This window comes from Coregonus clupeaformis, unplaced genomic scaffold, assembly GCF_020615455.1.
Source record: "Coregonus clupeaformis isolate EN_2021a unplaced genomic scaffold, ASM2061545v1 scaf0500, whole genome shotgun sequence".
NCBI lineage: Eukaryota > Metazoa > Chordata > Actinopteri > Salmoniformes > Salmonidae > Coregonus > Coregonus clupeaformis.
Window position 1 is genome coordinate 221,365 of NW_025533955.1, and position 20,312 is coordinate 241,676.

Genomic DNA, 20,312 nt, shown 5'->3' on the forward strand with positions numbered 1-20,312 from the left:
TTATAGTCTGGTATGGGACTAGAGGAGGTGTTATAGTCTGGTATGGGACTAGAGGAGGTGTTATAGTCTGGTATGGGACTAGAGGAGGTGTTATAGTCTGGTGTGGGACTAGAGGAGGTGTTATAGTCTGGTATGGGACTAGAGGAGGTGTTATAGTCTGGTATGGGACTAGAGGAGGTGTTATAGTCTGGTGTGGGACTAGAGGAGGTGTTATAGTCTGGTGTGGGACTAGAGGAGGTGTTATAGTCTGGTGTGGGACTAGAGGAGGTGTTATAGTCTGGTGTGGGACTAGAGGAGGTGTTATAGTCTGGTATGGGACTAGAGGAGGTGTTATAGTCTGGTGTGGGACTAGAGGAGGTGTTATAGTCTGGTGTGGGACTAGAGGAGGTGTTATAGTCTGGTATGGGACTAGAGGAGGTGTTATAGTCTGGTATGGGACTAGAGGAGGTGTTATAGTCTGGTGTGGGACTAGAGGAGGTGTTATAGTCTGGTGTGGGACTAGAGGAGGTGTTATAGTCTGGTGTGGGACTAGAGGAGGTGTTATAGTCTGGTATGGGACTAGAGGAGGTGTTATAGTCTGGTATGGGACTAGAGGAGGTGTTATAGTCTGGTATGGGACTAGAGGAGGTGTTATAGTCTGGTGTGGGACTAGAGGAGGTGTTATAGTCTGGTATGGGACTAGAGGAGGTGTTATAGTCTGGTATGGGACTAGAGGAGGTGTTATAGTCTGGTGTGGGACTAGAGGAGGTTTTATAGTCTGGTATGGGACTAGAGGAGGTGTTATAGTCTGGTGTGGGACTAGAGGAGGTGTTATAGTCTGGTATGGGACTAGAGGAGGTGTTATAGTCTGGTGTGGGACTAGAGGAGGTGTTATAGTCTGGTATGGGACTAGAGGAGGTGTTATAGTCTGGTATGGGACTAGAGGAGGTGTTATAGTCTGGTATGGGACTAGAGGAGGTGTTATAGTCTGGTATGGGACTAGAGGAGGTGTTATAGTCTGGTATTGGACTGTAACATCATGAATAATCTAATAGTGATGAGATATACCCATGTCTACATGATCTAATAGTGATGAGATAGCCATAGTTAAAGGAGGTGTTGGAGGATGTGGTCCACAGCTTGAGGGAAGCTTTCACAGGTCAGGTATGGTGGAGGGTAAATTTTACCCTCATCTCCCACTCTGTATTTACCTACAGAAGACAACAACATATAAATCAATAAAAATGATTGGCATTAGTTGATCAGAATGCCTTTAAAAAGAGGTTTTCTTTGAGTTGTTATGAAGCAATGTCATTTCTCTTACCGGTTCTGACTACAATTCCCAGCATGCCAATGTTCTGAGCCCCTCCCACGTCATCTCTGGCGTCCTGTGGGGGGGTAGATCAGCTTTAATATTGCAGATAGAATGTGGCTTCTATCAATGCAATGTCTGCATCATTTCCAATCCCCCATATATATTTTTGTAAAATATACATTATTTTAAATATATATTTTCCTTTATTATTTCCCCCTATCCCCACCGTCCCTCCCCTAACCCTCCCACCCCTCCCCTATCCCCACCGGAGTAAACTAATGGACAACAACAGTTAAGCTTTTACTTCCAGCTTCTACATACTATATACATTTAACGGACACAGTATATTTTACAATATTTATCTTTTGTTTGTTTTTAATCCCATTCTTCAGCTCCACTCAACCCCTCCCATCTATCTCTGAACACCATCCAGTTTGGATTTCTATTTGCCATATATTTTTCAACTGTGCTGTTTCACAAAAGTTCTGAACCTACAGTGCATTCGGAAAGTATTCAGACCCCTTGACTTTTTCCACATTTTGTTACGTTACAGCCTTATTCTAAAATTGATTAAATTGTTTTTCCCCCTCATCAATCTAGAAACAATACCCCATAATGACAAAGCAAAAACAGGTTTTTATAATTTTCTATCACATTTACATTAGTATTCAGACCCTTCACTCAGTACTTTGTTGAAGCACCTTTGGCAGCGATTACAGCCTTGAGTCTTCTTGGGTATGATGCTACAAGCTTGGCACACCTGTATTTGGGGAGTTTCTCCCATTCTTCTCTGCAGATCCTCTCAAGCTCTGTCAGGATGGATGGGGAGCGTTGCTGCACAGCTATTTTCAGGTCTCTCTAAAGATGTTAGATTGGGTTCAAGTCCGGGCTCTGGCTGGGCCACTCAAGGACATTCAGAGACTTGTCCCGAAGCCACTCCTGCGTTGTCTTGGCTGTGTGCTTAGGGTTGTTGTCCTGTTGGAAGGTGAACCTTCGCCCCAGTCTGAGGTCCTGAGAGCTCTGGAGCAGGTTTTCATCAAGGATCTCTCTGTACTTTGCTCCGTTCACCTTTGCCTTGATCCTGAATAGTCTACCAGTCCCTACCACTGAAAAACATCACCACAGCATGATGCTGCCACCACCATGCTTCACCGTAGGGATGGTGCCTGGTTTCCTCCAGACGTGACACTTGGCATTCAAGCCAAAGAGTTCAATCTTGGTTTCATCAGACCAGAGAATCTTGTTTCTCATGGTCTGAGAATCTTTAGGTGCCTTTTTGGCAAACTCCAAGTGGGCTGTCATGTGCCTTTTACTGAGGAGTGGCTTCCGTCTGGCCACTCTACCATAAAGGCCTGATTGGTAGAGTGATCCAGAGATGGTTGTCCTTCTGGAAGGTTCTCCCATCTCCACAGAGGAACTCTGTCAGAGTGACCATCGGGCTCTTGGTCACCTCCCTGACCAAGGCCCTTCTCCCCCGATTGCTCAGTTTGGCCGGGCGGCCAGCTCTAGGAAGAGTCTTGGTGGTTCCAAACTTCATCCATTTAAGAATGATGGAGGCCACTGTGTTCTTTGGGACCTTCAATGCTGCAGAAATGTTTTGGTACCCTTTCCCAGATCTGTGCCTCGACACAATCCTGTCTCGGAGCTCTACGGACAATTCCTTTGACCTCATGGCTTGGTTTTTGCTCTGACATGCACTGTCAACTGTGGGACCTTATATAGACAGGTGTGTACCTTTCCAAATCATGTCCAATCAATTGAATTTACCACAGGTGGACTCCAATCAAGTTGTAGAAACATCTCAAGAATGATCAATGGAAACAGGATGCACCTGAGCTCAATTTCGACTCTCATAGCAAAGGGTCTGAATACATGTAAATAAGGTATTTCTGTTTTTTATTTTTAATACATTTGCAAACATTTCTAAAAACCTTTCGCTTAGTCATTATGGGGTATTGTGTGTAGATTGATGAGGGGAAAATTTAATGTAATCCATTTTAGAATAAGGCTGTAACATAACAAAATGTGGAAAAAGTCAAGGGGTCTGAATACTTTCAGAAGGCACTGTATATACATTTTACGGACACAGTATATTTTACATTAGTTATCTTTTTTTTTTTTTTTTTTCTTCAGCTCCACTCAACCCCTCCCATCTATCTCTGAACACCATCCAGTTTTGATTTCTATTTGCCATATATTTTTCAACTGTGATGTTTCACAAAAGTTCTGAACCTTTTTATTCTCATAGTTTCTACAGATTGTAAATTAAAGATAAATATCTTTGCTAAGAGTATTATTATATGATTGATTGACTCTGACTTTTCAAATCGCCCAGCAGTGCTATTTGCAGAGTTAGCTCCAGGTAAATGTTGTTCTTCAACCATTCCTGAACCTGAGACCAGAAACAAGCTACAGAACATATGGACAGAACCAAAACAAATTATATAATGATTCTGTTTCTTCGCAGCAAAATCTGCAGAGCTCGGATGGTTGTATCCCACATATATATAACATTCTATTGGTTGCAAGAATTTTGTATAATAATTTAAATTGAAAACTCCAAGTTTTGAATCCAGCCTCGTTTTGTGTATCAGTTCATAAACCATGTGCCATTGAATCGGTACATCGAAAATCTCTTCTCAACTATTTTAATAATAAATAATAATATGCCATTTAGCAGACGCTTTTATCCAAAGCGACTTACAGTCATGCGTGCATACATTTTTTTGTGTATGGGTGGTCCCGGGGATCGAACCCACTACCTTGGCGTTACAAGCGCCGTGCTCTACCAATAGAGCTACAGAGGACCACATTTTGCAATCTGTATGGCACAGCTGTAAAAAAATAAAATAAATTATAACCATTTTCTTTAACCAATTTTGGTCTTTAATGCGGCCGACAGACAAGTTCCTTACTTTTCTCCTCCTTCCCTCCCCCTTCCACTTGCCTCTTCCATTTTTGCATTAATGCTGCAATTAGTTGGTTGTAATTTTGGGATAGAGCAGACATTTCCATATATTTCTGTTAGCTGCATGTGTGACATACAGTGGGGAAAAAAAGTATTTAGTCAGCCACCAATTGTGCAAGTTCTCCCACTTAAAAAAGATGAGAGAGGCCTGTAATTTTCATAATAGGTACACGTCAACTATGACAGACAAATTGAGAAGAAAAAAATCAAGAAATTCACATTGTAGGATTTTTTATGAATTTATTTGCAAATTATGGTGGAAAATACGTATTTGGTCACCTACAAACAAGCAAGATTTCTGGCTCTCACAGACCTGTAACTTCTTCTTTAAGAGGCTCCTCTGTCCTCCACTCGTTACCTGTATTAATGGCACCTGTTTGAACTTGTTATCAGTATAAAAGACACCTGTCCACAACCTCAAACAGTCACACTCCAAACTCCACTATGGCCAAGACCAAAGAGCTGTCAAAGGACACAAGAAACAAAATTGTAGACCTGCACCAGGCTGGGAAGACTGAATCTGCAATAGGTAAGCAGCTTGGTTTGAAGAAATCAACTGTGGGAGCAATTATTAGGAAATGGAAGACATACAAGACCACTGATAATCTCCCTCGATCTGGGGCTCCACGCAAGATCTCACCCCGTGGGTCAAAATGATCACAAGAACGGTGAGCAAAAATCCCAGAACCACATGGGGGGACCTAGTGAATGACCTGCAGAGAGCTGGGACCAAAGTAACAAAGCCTACCATCAGTAACACACTACGCCGCCAGGGACTCAAATCCTGCAGTGCCAGACGTGTCCCCCTGCTTAAGCCAGTACACGTCCAGGCCCGTCTGAAGTTTGCTAGAGTGCATTTGGATGATCTAGAAGAGGATTGGGAGAATGTCATATGGTCAGATGAAACCAAAATATAACTTTTTGGTAAAAACTCAACTCGTCGTGTTTGGAGGACAAAGAATGCTGAGTTGCATCCAAAGAACACCATACCTACTGTGAAGCATGGGGGTGGAAACATCATGCTTTGGGGCTGTTTTTCTGCAAAGGGACCAGGACGACTGATCAGTGTAAAGGAAAGAATGAATGGGGCCATATATCGTGAGATTTTGAGTGAAAACCTCCTTCCATCAGCAAGGGCATTGAAGATTAAACGTGGCTGGGTCTTTCAGCATGACAATGATCCCAAACACACCGCCCGGGCAACGAAGGAGTGGCTTCGTAAGAAGCATTTCAAGGTCCTGGAGTGGCCTAACCAGTCTCCAGATCTCAACCCCATAGAAAATCTTTGGAGGGAGTTGAAAGTCCGTGTTGCCCAGCGACAGCCCCAAAACATCACTGCTCTAGAGGAGATCTGCATGGAGGAATGGGCCAAAATACCAGCAACAGTGTGTGAAAACCTTGTGAAGACTTACAGAAAATGTTTGACCTGTGCCATTGCCAACAAAGGGTATATAACAAAGTATTGAGAAACTTTTCTTATTGACCAAATACTTATTTTCCACCATAATTTGCAAATAAATTCATTAAAAATCCTAAAATGTGATTTTCTGGATTTTTTTCTTCTCAATTTGTCTGTCATAGTTGACGTGTACCTATGATGAAAATTACAGGCCTCTCTCATCTTTTTAAGTGGGAGAACTTGCAGAAATGATATCATTTACAAAGATTATACCATTTTCAAAAATGTTCTGTATATTTGAGTTTAACCATAATATTTTTCGTAATATTTGTTCTGTCTTTTCTAGTGGATTAAATTGAAATTGCAACCAACTTTCTATGGCTTGTTTTAAAAATAGAGATATTTTTTAGATTATAACATTTTCATATAACCGAAAGTGAGAGGTTGTAATCTGAATAAAGGGAAAAAGGCCATTCTTGAACATGGGGTGAGACATTCTTACTAATCTGCTAGAGAACCAGTCCGGATTTAAGTATAACTTTTGTATGACTGAAGCTTTTAGTGAGAGTTCTAATGCTTTAACACTTAATCATTTCTGCCTTCCGAATTCATATTAATTATATAAATAGGCCTGTTTAATTTTGTCTGGCTTGCCATTCCAAATAAAATGGAATATTCTTTGCTCATATAATTAAAAAAACAAGTTGTTAGGTGTAGGAAGGGCCATAAGCAAATAGGTAAACGGGGACATGACTAAAGAGTTATACAGGGTGCCTTTTCCACAAATAGACAGGTATATTCCTGAATTAAGAATATATACATATATGGACGAGCGATGTCAGAGCGGCATGCACTAAGATACAGTAGAATAGTATAGAATACAGTATATACTGTGATGTCACGAGAGGCTACACAGCTTTCAGCGGGATTGCTCAAGTAGTGCAAGGAGACCAGGTTCAACCAAAACAAGGATTTTATTAAAGGTCTTGGGAAACTAACGAAATTATAACACAATTCTGTTCTCTGGTGGCTCTTAAGGGTTAACAGTTCAGGGATGTCTCTTCCACATCCAAAATCATAACTCTCCCTCGCTCAAATAACTTTTCCCCAGCCTTACTGTATTCCACGTTGCAGCTAGTGGCCAACCCAGCAAAACGTCCTTCCAAATGTCCCACACGTATTTCCACAGGTGCATATATCCAAAGGTGAGTATTTCCCAAAGGTAAGTATCTCCAAATCCTTATATTCCTCATGGAAGTGGACGTGCAGCACTCTTGTCCTCCATAGAGCCCAGGTTGGAGACTGTGTCTCTTCCCTTCCCACCCACTCCCTCAGTGTGTCTCTTCCCTTTCACAAACCTTCAGCTCATCAGCTCCTGATTTGTTTCAGCTGCGTGGGAAGATTGGCCATAGAGGGGTGGAGTTCCCGACCATACCAGCAGATGGAGCCATAGCTGTCTGGGTTTGCAGCCACCTCAGGGGGATGTAACGTCCCTCCAGGACACAGCCTCTCGTGACATCACACATCCCCCTCCTCGGGACCGACGTCCTCGTCGGGGTAAAGGCAGCGAAGAAGGCATCACGCCGGGAGAGGGCGTCCGCATTGCCGTGGTGCTTGCCAGACTGCTCTCTCTTCAACTCCTCCAACTCTAGGACCAGGGACTCAGCCTCCTGTTGTCTCTCCTTGAGTTTCTTACTGAACGCATCAGCCTTGGTTTTAGCAGAGTTTAGCTTCTGTTGAGCAGCTTTCAGTTCCTTCTCTCTCTCTGCCTCCGCATTCTTCATCTTGTTCTCCAACACCTTGTACTTCTCCTCTGCCTTCTTCTGGACCTCCTTACTACTGCGCAGGGTCTCCTCACACTCCTCGATGGTCCTGCGCAGCCTCTCCAGCTCCTCCTGTTGCTTAGGGAAGGAGCTCTGTTGGAGTTTAGCCTGGAGGATATCTAACTCTTCTGTCTTCATGTCTAACTGTTGCTTTAACAAACGATACCTCTCAGCGGTCCCCTTCAGACCAGACAGTTCTTTGTCCAGATTCTGTAGCTCCGTCTCTGTGTCGGTCTGGGCACCTGCCATCCCTATCAGAGCCCGGGCGGGAGTGAGTAATTCGGAGGATTGCACCGGAGCCTTCCCAGGATGAGTCTTGCCTCTCCGTTTCCGAGGTACTCGGGTTATCCTCTCCTGAGACTCTCTCCAGAGTGGGTAAAAGGCTGGGCAGTCTCGTCCAATTAGGACAGGGACGGGGAGGGAATCAACCACCCCCGCCGTCGTGTGTATGGTTCCCCGTGTGCTGGTCATTGTAAGTTCAGTAATGGGGTATTCTCTGGTGTCCCCATGGACACAGGAAACTGGGAGGACTTTCCCCGGGGTCAGACACGTTGGGCCCACCAAATCCTTACGCACCAGGGTGGCCCGGCTACCAGAATCCAGTAAGGCCTCCACATCATGGTGATTCACAGTTACCGGGCAGGTGGGGGTCGATCTGGGCCGCCATCTACGACTCCCAAGAGCGAGGCAAAACGGTGTGTGGGTGCTGAGCTGGAGGACTCCGCAGTGGGCATAGGTTCATCGGCTGGTTTCCCACACTGCCAGGAGATATGTCCCATCTCCCCACACCGGTAACACTGTCGAGTTTCCCCCCTCCTGGTGTACTCTTCTTGGACCCGCCTGGTTTCTGGCTCCCCCTGGAGCCGGGATAAGTCCTGACGTGGCTGGGTTCGAGACCTTGGGGTCCCTTTGGACGGGTTCTTCCCATTTGGGGTGGGGCCGCACTCCTGGGGTCTTTTCGGGAAGCATTCAGCATCTCCGCTGTGGCCTGGTACTTTTCCACAGCTTCCACGGTCAGATCAGCCGTGGTCAAGGCCTGTTGACTGATGAACCGTTTTGCCTCATAAGGCAGGGCGCGTAGGTAACGATCCACCACAACGGCCTCCACCACCGCCGCTGCTGTATTCCTCTGCGGATCCAGCCATTTCCTTGCGATTCGGACAAGTTCATGCATCTGCGCCCGAGGAGGTTGGTCTGGTTGGAAGGTCCAGCTGTGAAAGCGCTGGGCCATACCAAACTTTGTGAGTCCATATCTGCTGAGGATCTCAGACTTCAGGGCATCATAGTCAGTAACCTGGTCAGGGCCCAGGTCCCGGACAGCATTCAGCGATTCCCCGGTTAGAAAGGGGGCTAACAGACCAACCCACTGTTGCTTGGGCCAGGCTTCCCTAGTGGCCGTGGCCTCAAATGCATGCAGGTATGCCTCAATGTCATCGGTAGCTCCCATCTTAGATATAAAGTCACTTGCCTTTATTGGGCGGGTATTTTGGACCACCCTCTGTCTCTGCAACTGCAATTCCTCTGCCTTCAGAAGGTTGGCTTTCTTTTGCTCCTCCAAGAGAGCCACGTTTGCTTGCATCTGGGCTTGCTGGCCAGCAACAAGGGCTTTCAATATGTCCTCCATTTCAGTCGGGCGGGGAGCCTATGGCCAACTTGGAAAACTGGGTGATCAAACCTTCGGTCTCCTCCTCTGACATGCACTATTAACGCTTGAGCGTGCCCGTATTCTCCACCATCTGTGATGTCACGAGAGGCTACACAGCTTTCAGCGGGATTGCTCAAGTAGTGCAAGGAGACCAGGTTCACCAAAACAAGGATTTTATTAAAGGTCTTGGGAAACTAACGAAATTATAACACAATTCTGTTCTCTGGTGGCTCTTAAGGGTTAACAGTTCAGGGATGTCTCTTCCACATCCAAAATCATAACTCTCCCTCGCTCAAATAACTTTTCCCCAGCCTTACTGTATTCCACGTTGCAGCTAGTGGCCAACCCAGCAAAACGTCCTTCCAAATGTCCCACACGTATTTCCACAGGTGCATATATCCAAAGGTGAGTATTTCCCAAAGGTAAGTATCTCCAAATCCTTATATTCCTCATGGAAGTGGACGTGCAGCACTCTTGTCCTCCATAGAGCCCAGGTTGGAGACTGTGCCACTCCTCAGTGTGTCTCTTCCCTTTCACAAACCTTCAGCTCATCAGCTCCTGATTTGTTTCAGCTGCGTGGGAAGATTGGCCATAGAGGGGTGGAGTTCCCGACCATACCAGCAGATGGAGCCATAGCTGTCTGGGTTTGCAGCCACCTCAGGGGGATGTAACGTCCCTCCAGGACACAGCCTCTCGTGACATCACAATACATATGGTGTTCAGAACCTAACACGATGAATAGGAACTGTGAGCCAGGCCTAATCTCCCAACATCAGTGCCCGACCTCAGTAATGCTCTTGTGGCTGAATGGAAGCAAGTCCCGCAGCAATGTTCCTAAATCTAGTGGAAAGCCTTCCCAGAAGAGTGGAGGCTGTTGTAGCAGCAAAGGGGGGATCAACTCCATATTAATGACCATGATTTTGGAATGAGATGTTCGACGAGCAGGTGTCCACATAGCTTTGGTCATGTAGTCTATCTGTGATCAACAGATGCATATCTGTCATGTGAAATCCATAGATTAGGGCCTAATTTATTTATTTCAATTGACTGACTTCCTCATTCGAATTGTTACTTAGTAAAATCTTTGAAATTGTTGCGTTAAAATTTTTGTTCAGTGTTGATAACCCTAACCCAACTATATAGGGAATAGGGTGCTATTTGGGAGTCCTCTGGTGTGACTCACATCTCCGATCATGATGGCCTCTTCAGGACAACAGTCAATGTCCCTCAAAGCCTCCAGGAAGAATGTCCTCTCAGGCTTCCCCACAACGGTGGCCTGACAGTCTGTAGAGTACTCTAGCCCCGTCACAAAGGGTCCGGGGCCCAGCGCCAGACCATCCTTCCTCTTATAATACCTGGCTTTATGGATGGCTATGAGGGGGGCCCCGTCTAGAACCAGCCTGGTAGATAGAGAAAAATTGCGAGTTTTATTTGATGTGTACTAAGGCAGCTGAAGGCTCACTGCAGTAGCATATACAATAAAACTAATTTAAAGCAACAAATTGAGATGTGACATATACAGTGGGATCCAACATGATTGACACCATTGATAAAGATGAGCAATAATGATTGTATAAAATAGATAATTGAAATACTGAGCTATATTGCATGCTCAAAGAGGTAGGGGTCAAAATAATTGACTAGAGATTCTTATCAATAAAAGTACTAAAAGGGTTAGTATTTGGTCCCATATTCATATTCATGACGACATCAAGCTTGTGACTCAACTTGTACCAACTTGTTGGATGCATTTTCTATTTGTTTTGGTTGTGTTTCAGATTATTTTGAGCCCAATAGAAATGAATTGTGAATAAATAATGTATTGTCATTTTGGAGTCACTTTTATTGTAAATAAGAATATAATATATTTCTAAACATTTCTACAGTAATGTGGATGCTACCATGACTACGGAGAATCCTGAATGAGTGAGAAATGTACAGATGATCAAAGATTCGTATTTGTATTTATTATGGATCCCCATTAGTTCCTGCCAAGGCAGCACCTACTCTTCCTGGGGTTTATTATGGATCCCCATTAGTTCCTGCCAAGGCAGCAGCTACTCTTCCTGGGGTTTATTATGGATCCCCATTAGTTCCTGCCAAGGCAGCAGCTACTCTTCCTGGGGTTTATTATGGATCCCCATTAGTTCCTGCCAAGGCAGCAGCTACTCTTCCTGGGGTTTATTATGGATCCCCATTAGTTCCTGCCAAGGCAGCAGCTACTCTTCCTGGGGTTTATTATGGATCCCCATTAGTTCCTGCCAAGGCAGCACCTACTCTTCCTGGGGTTTATTATGGATCCCCATTAGTTCCTGCCAAGGCAGCAGCTACTCTTCCTGGGGTTTATTATGGATCCCCATTAGTTCCTGCCAAGGCAGCACCTACTCTTCCTGGGGTTTATTATGGATCCCCATTAGTTCCTGCCAAGGCAGCACCTACTCTTCCTGGGGTCCGGCAAAATTAAAAACATTCCAATACATTCATAACAGATTTCACAACACATTAAGTGTGTTCCCTCAGGCCTCTACTCTACTACCACATATCTACAACACAAAATCCATGTGTACATGTGTGTATAGTGTGGATGTTATCATGTGTTTGTATGCATGTGTCTATGTTTGTGTTGCTTCACAGTCCCCACTGTTCCATAAGGTGTATTTTTATCTGTTTTTTAAATCAATCAATGATTTTACTGCTTGCATCAGTTACTTGATGTGGAATAGAGTTATATGTAGTCATGGCTCTATGTAGTACTGTGCTCCTCCCATAGTCTGTTCTGGACTTGGGGACTGTGAAGAGACCTCTGGTGGCATGTCTTGTGGGGTATGCATGGGTGTCCGAGCTGTGTGCCAGTAGTTCAAACAGACAGCTCGGTGAATTCAACATGTCAATACCTCTCACAAATACAAGTAGTGATGAAGTCAATCTCTCCCCCACTTTGAGCCAGGAGAGATTGACATGCATATTATTAATGTTAGCTCTCTGTGTACATCCAAGGGCCAGCCGTGCTGCCCTGTTCTGAGCCAATTGCAATTTTCCTAAGTCCCTCTTTGTGGCACCTGACCAAATGACTGAACAGTAGTCCAGGTGTGACAAAACTAGAGCCTGTAGGACCTGCCTTGTTGATAGTGTTGTTAAAGCAGAGCAGCTCTTTATTATGGACAGACTTCTCCCCATCTTAGCTGCTGTTGTATCAAAATGTTTTGACCATGACAGTTTACAATCCAGGGTTACTCCAAGCAGTTTAGTCACCTCAACTTCCTCAATTTCCACATGATTTATTACAAGATGTAGTTGAGGTTTAGGGTTTAGTGAATGATTTGTCCCAAATACAATGCTTTTAGTTTTTGAAATATTTAGGACTAACTTATTCCTTGCCACCCATTCTGAAACTAACTGCAGCTCTTTGTTAAGTGTTGCAGTCATTTCAGTCGCTGTGGTAGCTGACGTGTATAGTGTTGAGTCATCCGCATACATAGACACACTGGCTTTACTCAGAGCCAGTAGCATGTCGTTAGTAAAGATTGATAAAAAATTATCCAGATAAGATCATACCCCAAGACATGCCATTCCAATAACAGGGGAGGTTACAGTATGAGGACTGACTCAGCCGTTTACCTGAATGCTTTGTTGAGCGTCTGGTAGTTGAAGTGGTCTGGAGCTAAACCTATCACCACAGCGTTGGGTTCGGATGTCTCCACACCTGCAACATGGACAGAAGACCTTTTATAGAGTCAAAACTATAACTGTGTCTCAAATGGTACCCTATGCCCTATAAAGTGCACTACTTTTGACCAGGTTCCAAAGGGATCCATTGGGATGCATTCTAAATGTACACCCTGCCTCATCTAGCCCTGGCTCTCACCTGAGAAGTCCTCCAGTGCACTGTCCTCCACCAGCAGTAGGGGGCGGAGTTGTCTCTGCTCCACCAGACTCCTGGCTGCTGTCAGGGATGTGAAGATCTCCTGCTCCTGGATGTCAAAGTTCAGACTGTGGAGACGCTCCACAAGGTTCCTCTTACACTCCTTAGTGGTGTTGGTCACAAACTTCACCGCTACAGAGGACTGACGCAACCTTGTGGATAAATCACAAACACAGAGACCATGTGACTTCAGAAGAAACTCACAACATAATGGGATGGGTGAGTCCTATATATGGGGACTGAAGCATAATATGCCATTTAGCAGACGCTTTTATCCAAAGCGACTTACAGTCATGTGTGCATACATTTTTGTGTATGGGTGGTCCCGGGGATCGAACCCACCACCCTGGCGTTACAAGCGCCGTGCTCTACCAGCTGAGCTACAGAGGACCACATGCATGCTGCAGAAAAAATCCCAGACGTATTTGTGACTTCTTACTTTCAGATGGAACCAGAGGGGTGTGTGAGCAGCTCAGGAGAAAGTGGCTGGGTGAGTACTGGATAACAGGGATAACAGGATAACAGGGATAACAGGGATAACAGGGATAACAGGGATAACAGGGATAACAAGGATAACAGGGATAACAGGGATAACAAGGATAACAGGGATAACAAGGATAACAGGGATAACAGGGATAACAGGGATAACAGGGATAACAAGGATAACAGGGATAACAGGGATAACAGGGATAACAGGGATAACAGGGATAACAAGGATAACAGGGATAACAAGGATAACAGGGATAACAGGGATAACAAGGATAACAGGGATAACAGGGATAACAGGGATAACAAGGATAACAGGGATAACAAGGATAACAGGGATAACAAGGATAACAGGGATAACAAGGATAACAAGGATAACAGGGATAACAAGGGATAACAGGGATAACAAGGATAACAGGGATAACAAGGATAACAGGGATAACAAGGATAACAGGGATAACAGGGATAACAGGGATAACAAGGATAACAGGGATAACAGGGATAACAGGGATAACAGGGATAACAAGGATAACAGGGATAACAAGGATAACAGGGATAACAAGGATAACAGGGATAACAAGGATAACAGGGATAACAGGGATAACAGGGATAACAAGGATAACAGGGATAACAGGGATAACAGGGCCCTGGGCAGACTGACCTGTTGAGGGCGTCCTGTGCTCCAGGAACAGCTGTGTCCTCTACGTGGAGGGTTCCACTCAGGTCAATCAGCACTGCCTTCAGAGCTCGTCTGGTCGCCATGATACCACGTACCTATGTACTGTAAACATACACCATTAGTGATAGAGATAAATCCATGCACATAGAGATCCTATTCAATGAAAACATTTCTACATGTCATTCTATGTCCAAGCCTTTGTATCTCTGATTATGACAGGTCCTCTCAGTAATGAAGTGGCCGGTTAATCATACTACTACAATTTACATGTCAATGGAAATTTGGGGGATTATTTGTTAAACAAACCCTGTGCATGGAGCCCAAAGTCAGCTGTGTAATCCCCAAATATTTATAGATGTGGATTGTAGTCATGTAGTTATTATATTAGTGCTGCTCTTACTGTATCCATCACCAACATGGTGGATAAACCACAGCAGGGCCAAATATACTGAGGCTGAGTTGCTGCCAGGACCAAATATACTGAGGCTGTGTTGCTGCCAGGACCAAATATACTGAGGCTGAGTTGCTGCCAGGACCAAATATACTGAGGCTGAGTTGCTGCCAGGACAAAGCACTGTGCTGTGTAAATATATACAGTACCACTCAAACGTTTGGACACACCTACTACTCATTCCAGGGTTTTTCTTTATTTTTACTATTTTCTACATTGTAGAATAATAGTGAAGACATCAAAATCTTGAAATAACACATATGGAATCATGTAGTAACCAAAAAAGTTACCCTTTGCCTTGATGACAGCTTTGCACACACTTGGCATTCTCTCAACCAGCTTCACCTGGAATGCTTTTCCAACAGTTCTGAAGAAGTTCCCACATATGCTGAGCACTTGTTGGCTGCTTTTCCTTCACTCTGCGGTCCAACTCATCCCAAACCATCTCAATTGGGTTGAGGTCGGGGGATTGTGGAGGCCAGGTCATCTGATGCAGCACTCCATCACTCTCCTTCTTGGTCAAATAGCACTTACACAGCCTGGAGGTGTGTTGGGTCATTTTCCTTTTAAAAAACAAATGATAGTCCCACTAAGCCCAAACCAGATGGGATGGCGTATCACTGCAGAATGCTGTGGTAGCCATGCTGGTTAAGTGTGCCTTGAATTCTAAATAAATCACAGACAGTGTCACCAGCAAAGCACGCCCACACCATCACACCTCCTCCTCCATGCTTTACGGTGGTAACTACACATGCAGAGATCATCCGTTCACCCACATCGCATCTCACAAAGACACGGCGGTTGGAACCAAAAATCTCAAATTTGGACTCCAGACCAAAGGACACATTTCCACCGGTCTAATGTCCATTGCTCGTGTTTCTTGGACCAAGCATGTCTCTTCTTCTTATTGGTGTCCTTTAGTAGTGGTTTCTTTGCAGCAATTCGACCATGAAGGCCTGATTCACAAAGTCCCCTCTGAACAGTTGATGTTGAGATGTGTCTGTTACTTGATCTCTGGGAAGCATTTATTTGAGCTGCAATCTGAGGTGCAGTTTACTCTAATGAACTTATCCTCTGCAGCAGAGGTAACTCTGGGTCTTCCATTCCTGTGGCGGTCCTCATGAGAGCCAGTTTCATCATAGCGCTTGATGGTTTTTGTGACTGCACTTGAAGAAACTTTCAAAGTTCTTGACATTTTCCGTATTGACTGACCTTCATGTCTTAACGTAATGATGGACTGTCATTTCTCTTTGCTTATTTGAGCTGTTCTTGCCATAATATGGACTTGGTCTTTTACCAAATAGGGCTATCTTCTGTATACCACCCCTACCTTGTCACAACACAACTGATTGGCTCAAACGCATTAAGAAGGAAATAAATTCCACAAATTAACTTTTAAGAAGGCACACCCGTTAATTGAAATGCATTCCAGGTGACTACCTCATGAAGCAAGTTGAGAGAATGCCAAGAGTGCAAAGCTGTCAAGGCAAAGGGTGGCTACTTTGAAGAATCTCAAATATAACATATATTTTGATTTGTTTAACACTTTTTGGGTTACTACATGATTCCATGTTTTGTTGTCTTCACTATTATTCTACAATGTAAAAAAAAAAAAGTACAAATAAAGAAAAACCCTTGAATGAGTAGGTGTGTCCAAACTTTTGACTGGTACTGTGTATATATATAAACAGTGCTGCCAATTGAGTGCTTTAATCTATCTACTGTAATATCTAACATTGTGGTGGCAGGGTAATGCTAGGACAGAGGTTGGATGGGAGTGTGTATGATCATCGTACATAGCCCTTCTTTGGATAAAGGTTCTCTGTATAATTAAGAAAACTAGGAAATAAATAAATATAGTTGCTAAATCAACCGGTAGGCTTTATTCTGGTTGGCAACGTGTCTAAAGAAAAGCTGAAGAGAAATCCGAGCTGCAACAGGGTGAGCACAGACCAACAATACAGGCTAACTAGCTAGCAAACATAACTAGCTTGTTTGGGAAAGACCTAGCTAGCTACTACTAAAGTGTTGTTTGAGAGTTGCCGTGGTTTCTATCAATGTAATGTTTATCAAAGATGCATAAGGTAGTGTGTAAAGAATACCAAAACTACAGTACTTGCAAAACATCGGCTAAGTACGGTATGAAGTTTCACAACAGCAGCTTCCATCCATCTTAATGTGGTCCTTCGAGTTGACTGAATATTTAGCCGTCTGTCAAACTGCCTGTTTCAATACATTTAATCAACCAGAGAATGCTGTCATTCGGCTTTTATTATTTATGTATAATAACAACAAAACAATGGCATATAAAAGAATGATGATAATCGTCTAATGAGGAAGATGAATAATCATCACATGCACACACACGTTATTCTCCCATTGCCCATTCATCATTTAAAGGGTTATATGAAACAGACTAACACTCATTAACAGAAAAACATATATACTGAACAAAAATATAAACGCAATATGCAACAATTTCAAAGATTTTACTGAGTTACAGTTCATATGAGGAAATCAGTGAATTGAAATAAATTCATTAGGCATTAATCTATGGATTTCACATGACTGGGAATACAGATATGCATCTGTTGGTTACAGATAGCTTTAAAAAAAAACTGGGCCTCACAATGGCCTCAGGATCTCGTTGCGGTATTTTTGTGCGTTCAAATTGCCAATCGATAAAATGCAAATGCATTCGTTTAAGTAGCTGATTTATTCCAGCCAATACCATAACCCGACTGCCACCATAGGGCACTCTGTTCCAGGGGCGACCTGTCATTCAGGACAGGTGGGGCTGTTTTGAGCCCCACCTCTTTATCTTAAAAAAAAAAATATGTATATATATATATATATATATATACAGTTTAAGTCGGAAGTTTACATGCGCTTAGGTTGGAGTCATTAAAACTCGTTTTTCAACCACTCCACAAATTAATTTTTAACAAGCTATAGTTTTGGTCAGTCGGTTAGGACATCTACTTTGTGCATGACACAAGTCATTTTCCCAACAATTGTTTTATAGACAGATTATTTCACTTATAATTCACTGTATCACAATTCCAGTGGGTCAGAAGTTTACATACACTAAGTTGACTGTGCCTTTAAACAGCTTGGAAAATTCCAGAAAATGATGTCATGGCTTTAGAAGCTTCTGATAGGCTAATTGACATAATTTGAGTCAATTGGAGGTGTACCTGTGGCTGTATTTCAAGGCCTACCTTCAAATTCAGTGCCTCTTTGCATGACATCATGGGAAAATCTAAAGAAATCAGCCAAGACCTCAGAAAAATAATTGTAGACCTCCACAAGTCTGGTTCATCCTTGGGAGCAATTTCCAAACGCCTGAAGGTACCACGTTCATCTGTACAAACAATAGTACGCAAGTATAAACACCATGGGACCACGCAGCCGTCATACCGCTCAGGAAGGAGACGCGTTCTGTCTCCTAGAGACGAACGTACTTTGGTGTGAAAAGTGCAAATCAATCCCAGAACAACAGCAAAGGACCTTGTGAAGATGCTGGAGGAAACAGGTACAAAAGTATTGTCAGGCAGATCTAGGTTTGCTCTTGTTATGTGACAGATATCACACCACACTACCCAAAGACAAAATACTGACCAAGAATGATCGACTCATTAAGTTTATATCAAGGAATTATTCATCTTTATATCAGTCTTTTCTCTATGCTTCACTACTAATGTAGAATTGATCACCAGACAAATAGGCTTCATGGACACATCGCTCTCCTGGTCTAGTATAATAGGGCACTAGGGTAGTATAATAGGGCACTAGGGTAGTATAATAGGGCACTAGGGGTAGTATAATAGGGCACTAGGGTAGTATAATAGGGCACTAGGGGTAGTATAATAGGGCACTAGGGTAGTATAATAGGGCACTAGGGTAGTATAATAGGGCACTAGGGTAGTATAATAGGGCACTAGGGGTAGTATAATAGGGCACTAGGGGTAGTATAATAGGGCACTGGGGTAGTATAATAGGGCACTAGGGGTAGTATAATAGGGCACTAGGGGTAGTATAATAGGGCACTAGGGTTTGTATAATAGGGTACTAGGGGTAGTATAATAGGGCACTAGGGTAGTATAATAGGGCACTAAGGGTAGTATAATAGGGCACTAAGGGTAGTATAATAGGGCACTAGGGTAGTATAATAGGGCACTAGGGTAGTATAATAGGGCACTAGGGGTAGTATAATAGGGCACTAGGGGTAGTATAATAGGGCACTAGGTGTAGTATAATAGGGCACTAGGGGTAGTATAATAGGGCACTAGGGGGTAGTATAATAGGGCACTAGGGGTAGTATAATAGGGCACTAGGGGTAGTATAATAGGGCACTAGGGGTAGTATAATAGGGCACTAGGGGTAGTATAATAGGGCACTAGGGGTAGTATAATAGGGCACTAGGGGTAGTATAATAGGGCACTAGGGGTAGTATAATAGGGCGCTGGGGGTAGTATAATAGGGCACTAGGGGTAGTATAATAGGGCACTAGGGGTAGTATAATAGGGCACTAGGGGTAGTATAATAGGGCACTAGGGGTAGTATAATAGGGCACTAGGGGTAGTATAATAGGGCACTAGGGGTAGTATAATAGGGCACTAGGGGTAGTATAATAGGGCACTGGGGTAGTATAATAGGGCACTAGGGGTAGTATAATAGGGCACTAGGGGTAGTATAATAGGGCACTAGGGGTAGTATAATAGGGCACTAGGGGTAGTATAATAGGGCACTAGGGGTAGTATAATAGGACACTAGGGGTAGTATAATAGGACACTAGGGGTAGTATAATAGGGCACTGGGGTAGTATAATAGGGCACTGGGGTAGTATAATAGGGCACTAGGGGTAGTATAATAGGGCACTAGGGGTAGTATAATAGGGCACTAGGGGTAGTATAATAGGGCACTGGGGTAGTATAATAGGGCACTGGGGTAGTATAATAGGGCACTAGGGGTAGTATAATAGGGCACTGGGGTAGTATAATAGGGCACTAGGGGTAGTATAATAGGGCACTAGGGGTAGTATAATAGGGCACTAGGGGTAGTATAATAGGGCACTAGGGGGTAGTATAATGGGGCACTAGGGGTAGTATAATAGGGGCACTAGGGGTAGTATAATAGGGCACTAGGGGTAGTATAATAGGGCACTAGGGGTAGTATAATAGGGCACTAGGGGTAGTATAATAGGGCACTGGGGTAGTATAATAGGGCACTGGGGTAGTATAATAGGGCACTGGGGTAGTATAATAGGGCACTAGGGGTAGTATAATAGGGCACTAGGGGGTAGTATAATAGGGCACTAGGGGTAGTATAATAGGGCACTGGGGTAGTATAATAGGGCACTGGGGTAGTATAATAGGGCACTGGGGTAGTATAATAGGGCACTAGGGGTAGTATAATAGGGCACTAGGGGTAGTATAATAGGGCACTAGGGGTAGTATAATAGGGCACTAGGGGTAGTATAATGGGGCACTAGGGGTAGTATAATAGGGCACTAGGGGTAGTATAATAGGGCACTAGGGGTAGTATAATAGGGCACTAGGGGTAGTATAATAGGGCACTAGGGGTAGTATAATAGGGCACTGGGGTAGTATAATAGGGCACTGGGGTAGTATAATAGGGCACTA

General features: G+C 43.8%; 1 protein-coding gene across 2 annotated transcripts; it reads right to left on the bottom strand.

Moving 5' to 3' along the window:
* Positions 1-922: 922 nt before the first annotated feature.
* hdhd2 (haloacid dehalogenase-like hydrolase domain containing 2) lies at positions 923-16,863 on the bottom strand. Of its 2 annotated transcripts, none has more exons than XM_041872689.2 (7): positions 16,784-16,863; positions 14,199-14,318; positions 12,995-13,203; positions 12,748-12,832; positions 10,313-10,529; positions 1,304-1,367; positions 923-1,190 (listed from the first exon to the last, which is right to left on the bottom strand). In XM_041872689.2, exons 2-7 carry the CDS (start codon positions 14,297-14,299, stop codon positions 1,087-1,089), a joined length of 780 nt encoding a protein of 259 aa, XP_041728623.1. In that variant the 5' UTR covers positions 14,300-14,318; positions 16,784-16,863; the 3' UTR covers positions 923-1,086. The 2 variants fall into 2 exon arrangements, with proteins under 2 accessions (XP_041728623.1, XP_041728625.1); XM_041872691.2 differs by having other exon boundaries at positions 16,770-16,856.
* Positions 16,864-20,312: the final 3,449 nt, after the last annotated feature.

Coding starts and splice junctions, on each gene's coding strand:
- hdhd2 (XM_041872689.2), bottom strand. CDS start 14,299: ATGGCGACCAGACGAGCTCTGAAGGCAGTGCTGATTGACCTGAGTGGA. Junction 12,833..12,994: donor TGCACTGGAGGACTTCTCAG/GTGAGAGCCAGG, acceptor TCCATGTTGCAG/GTGTGGAGACATCCGAACCC. Junction 1,191..1,303: donor GGGAATTGTAGTCAGAACCG/GTAAGAGAAATG, acceptor TGTCTTCTGTAG/GTAAATACAGAGTGGGAGAT.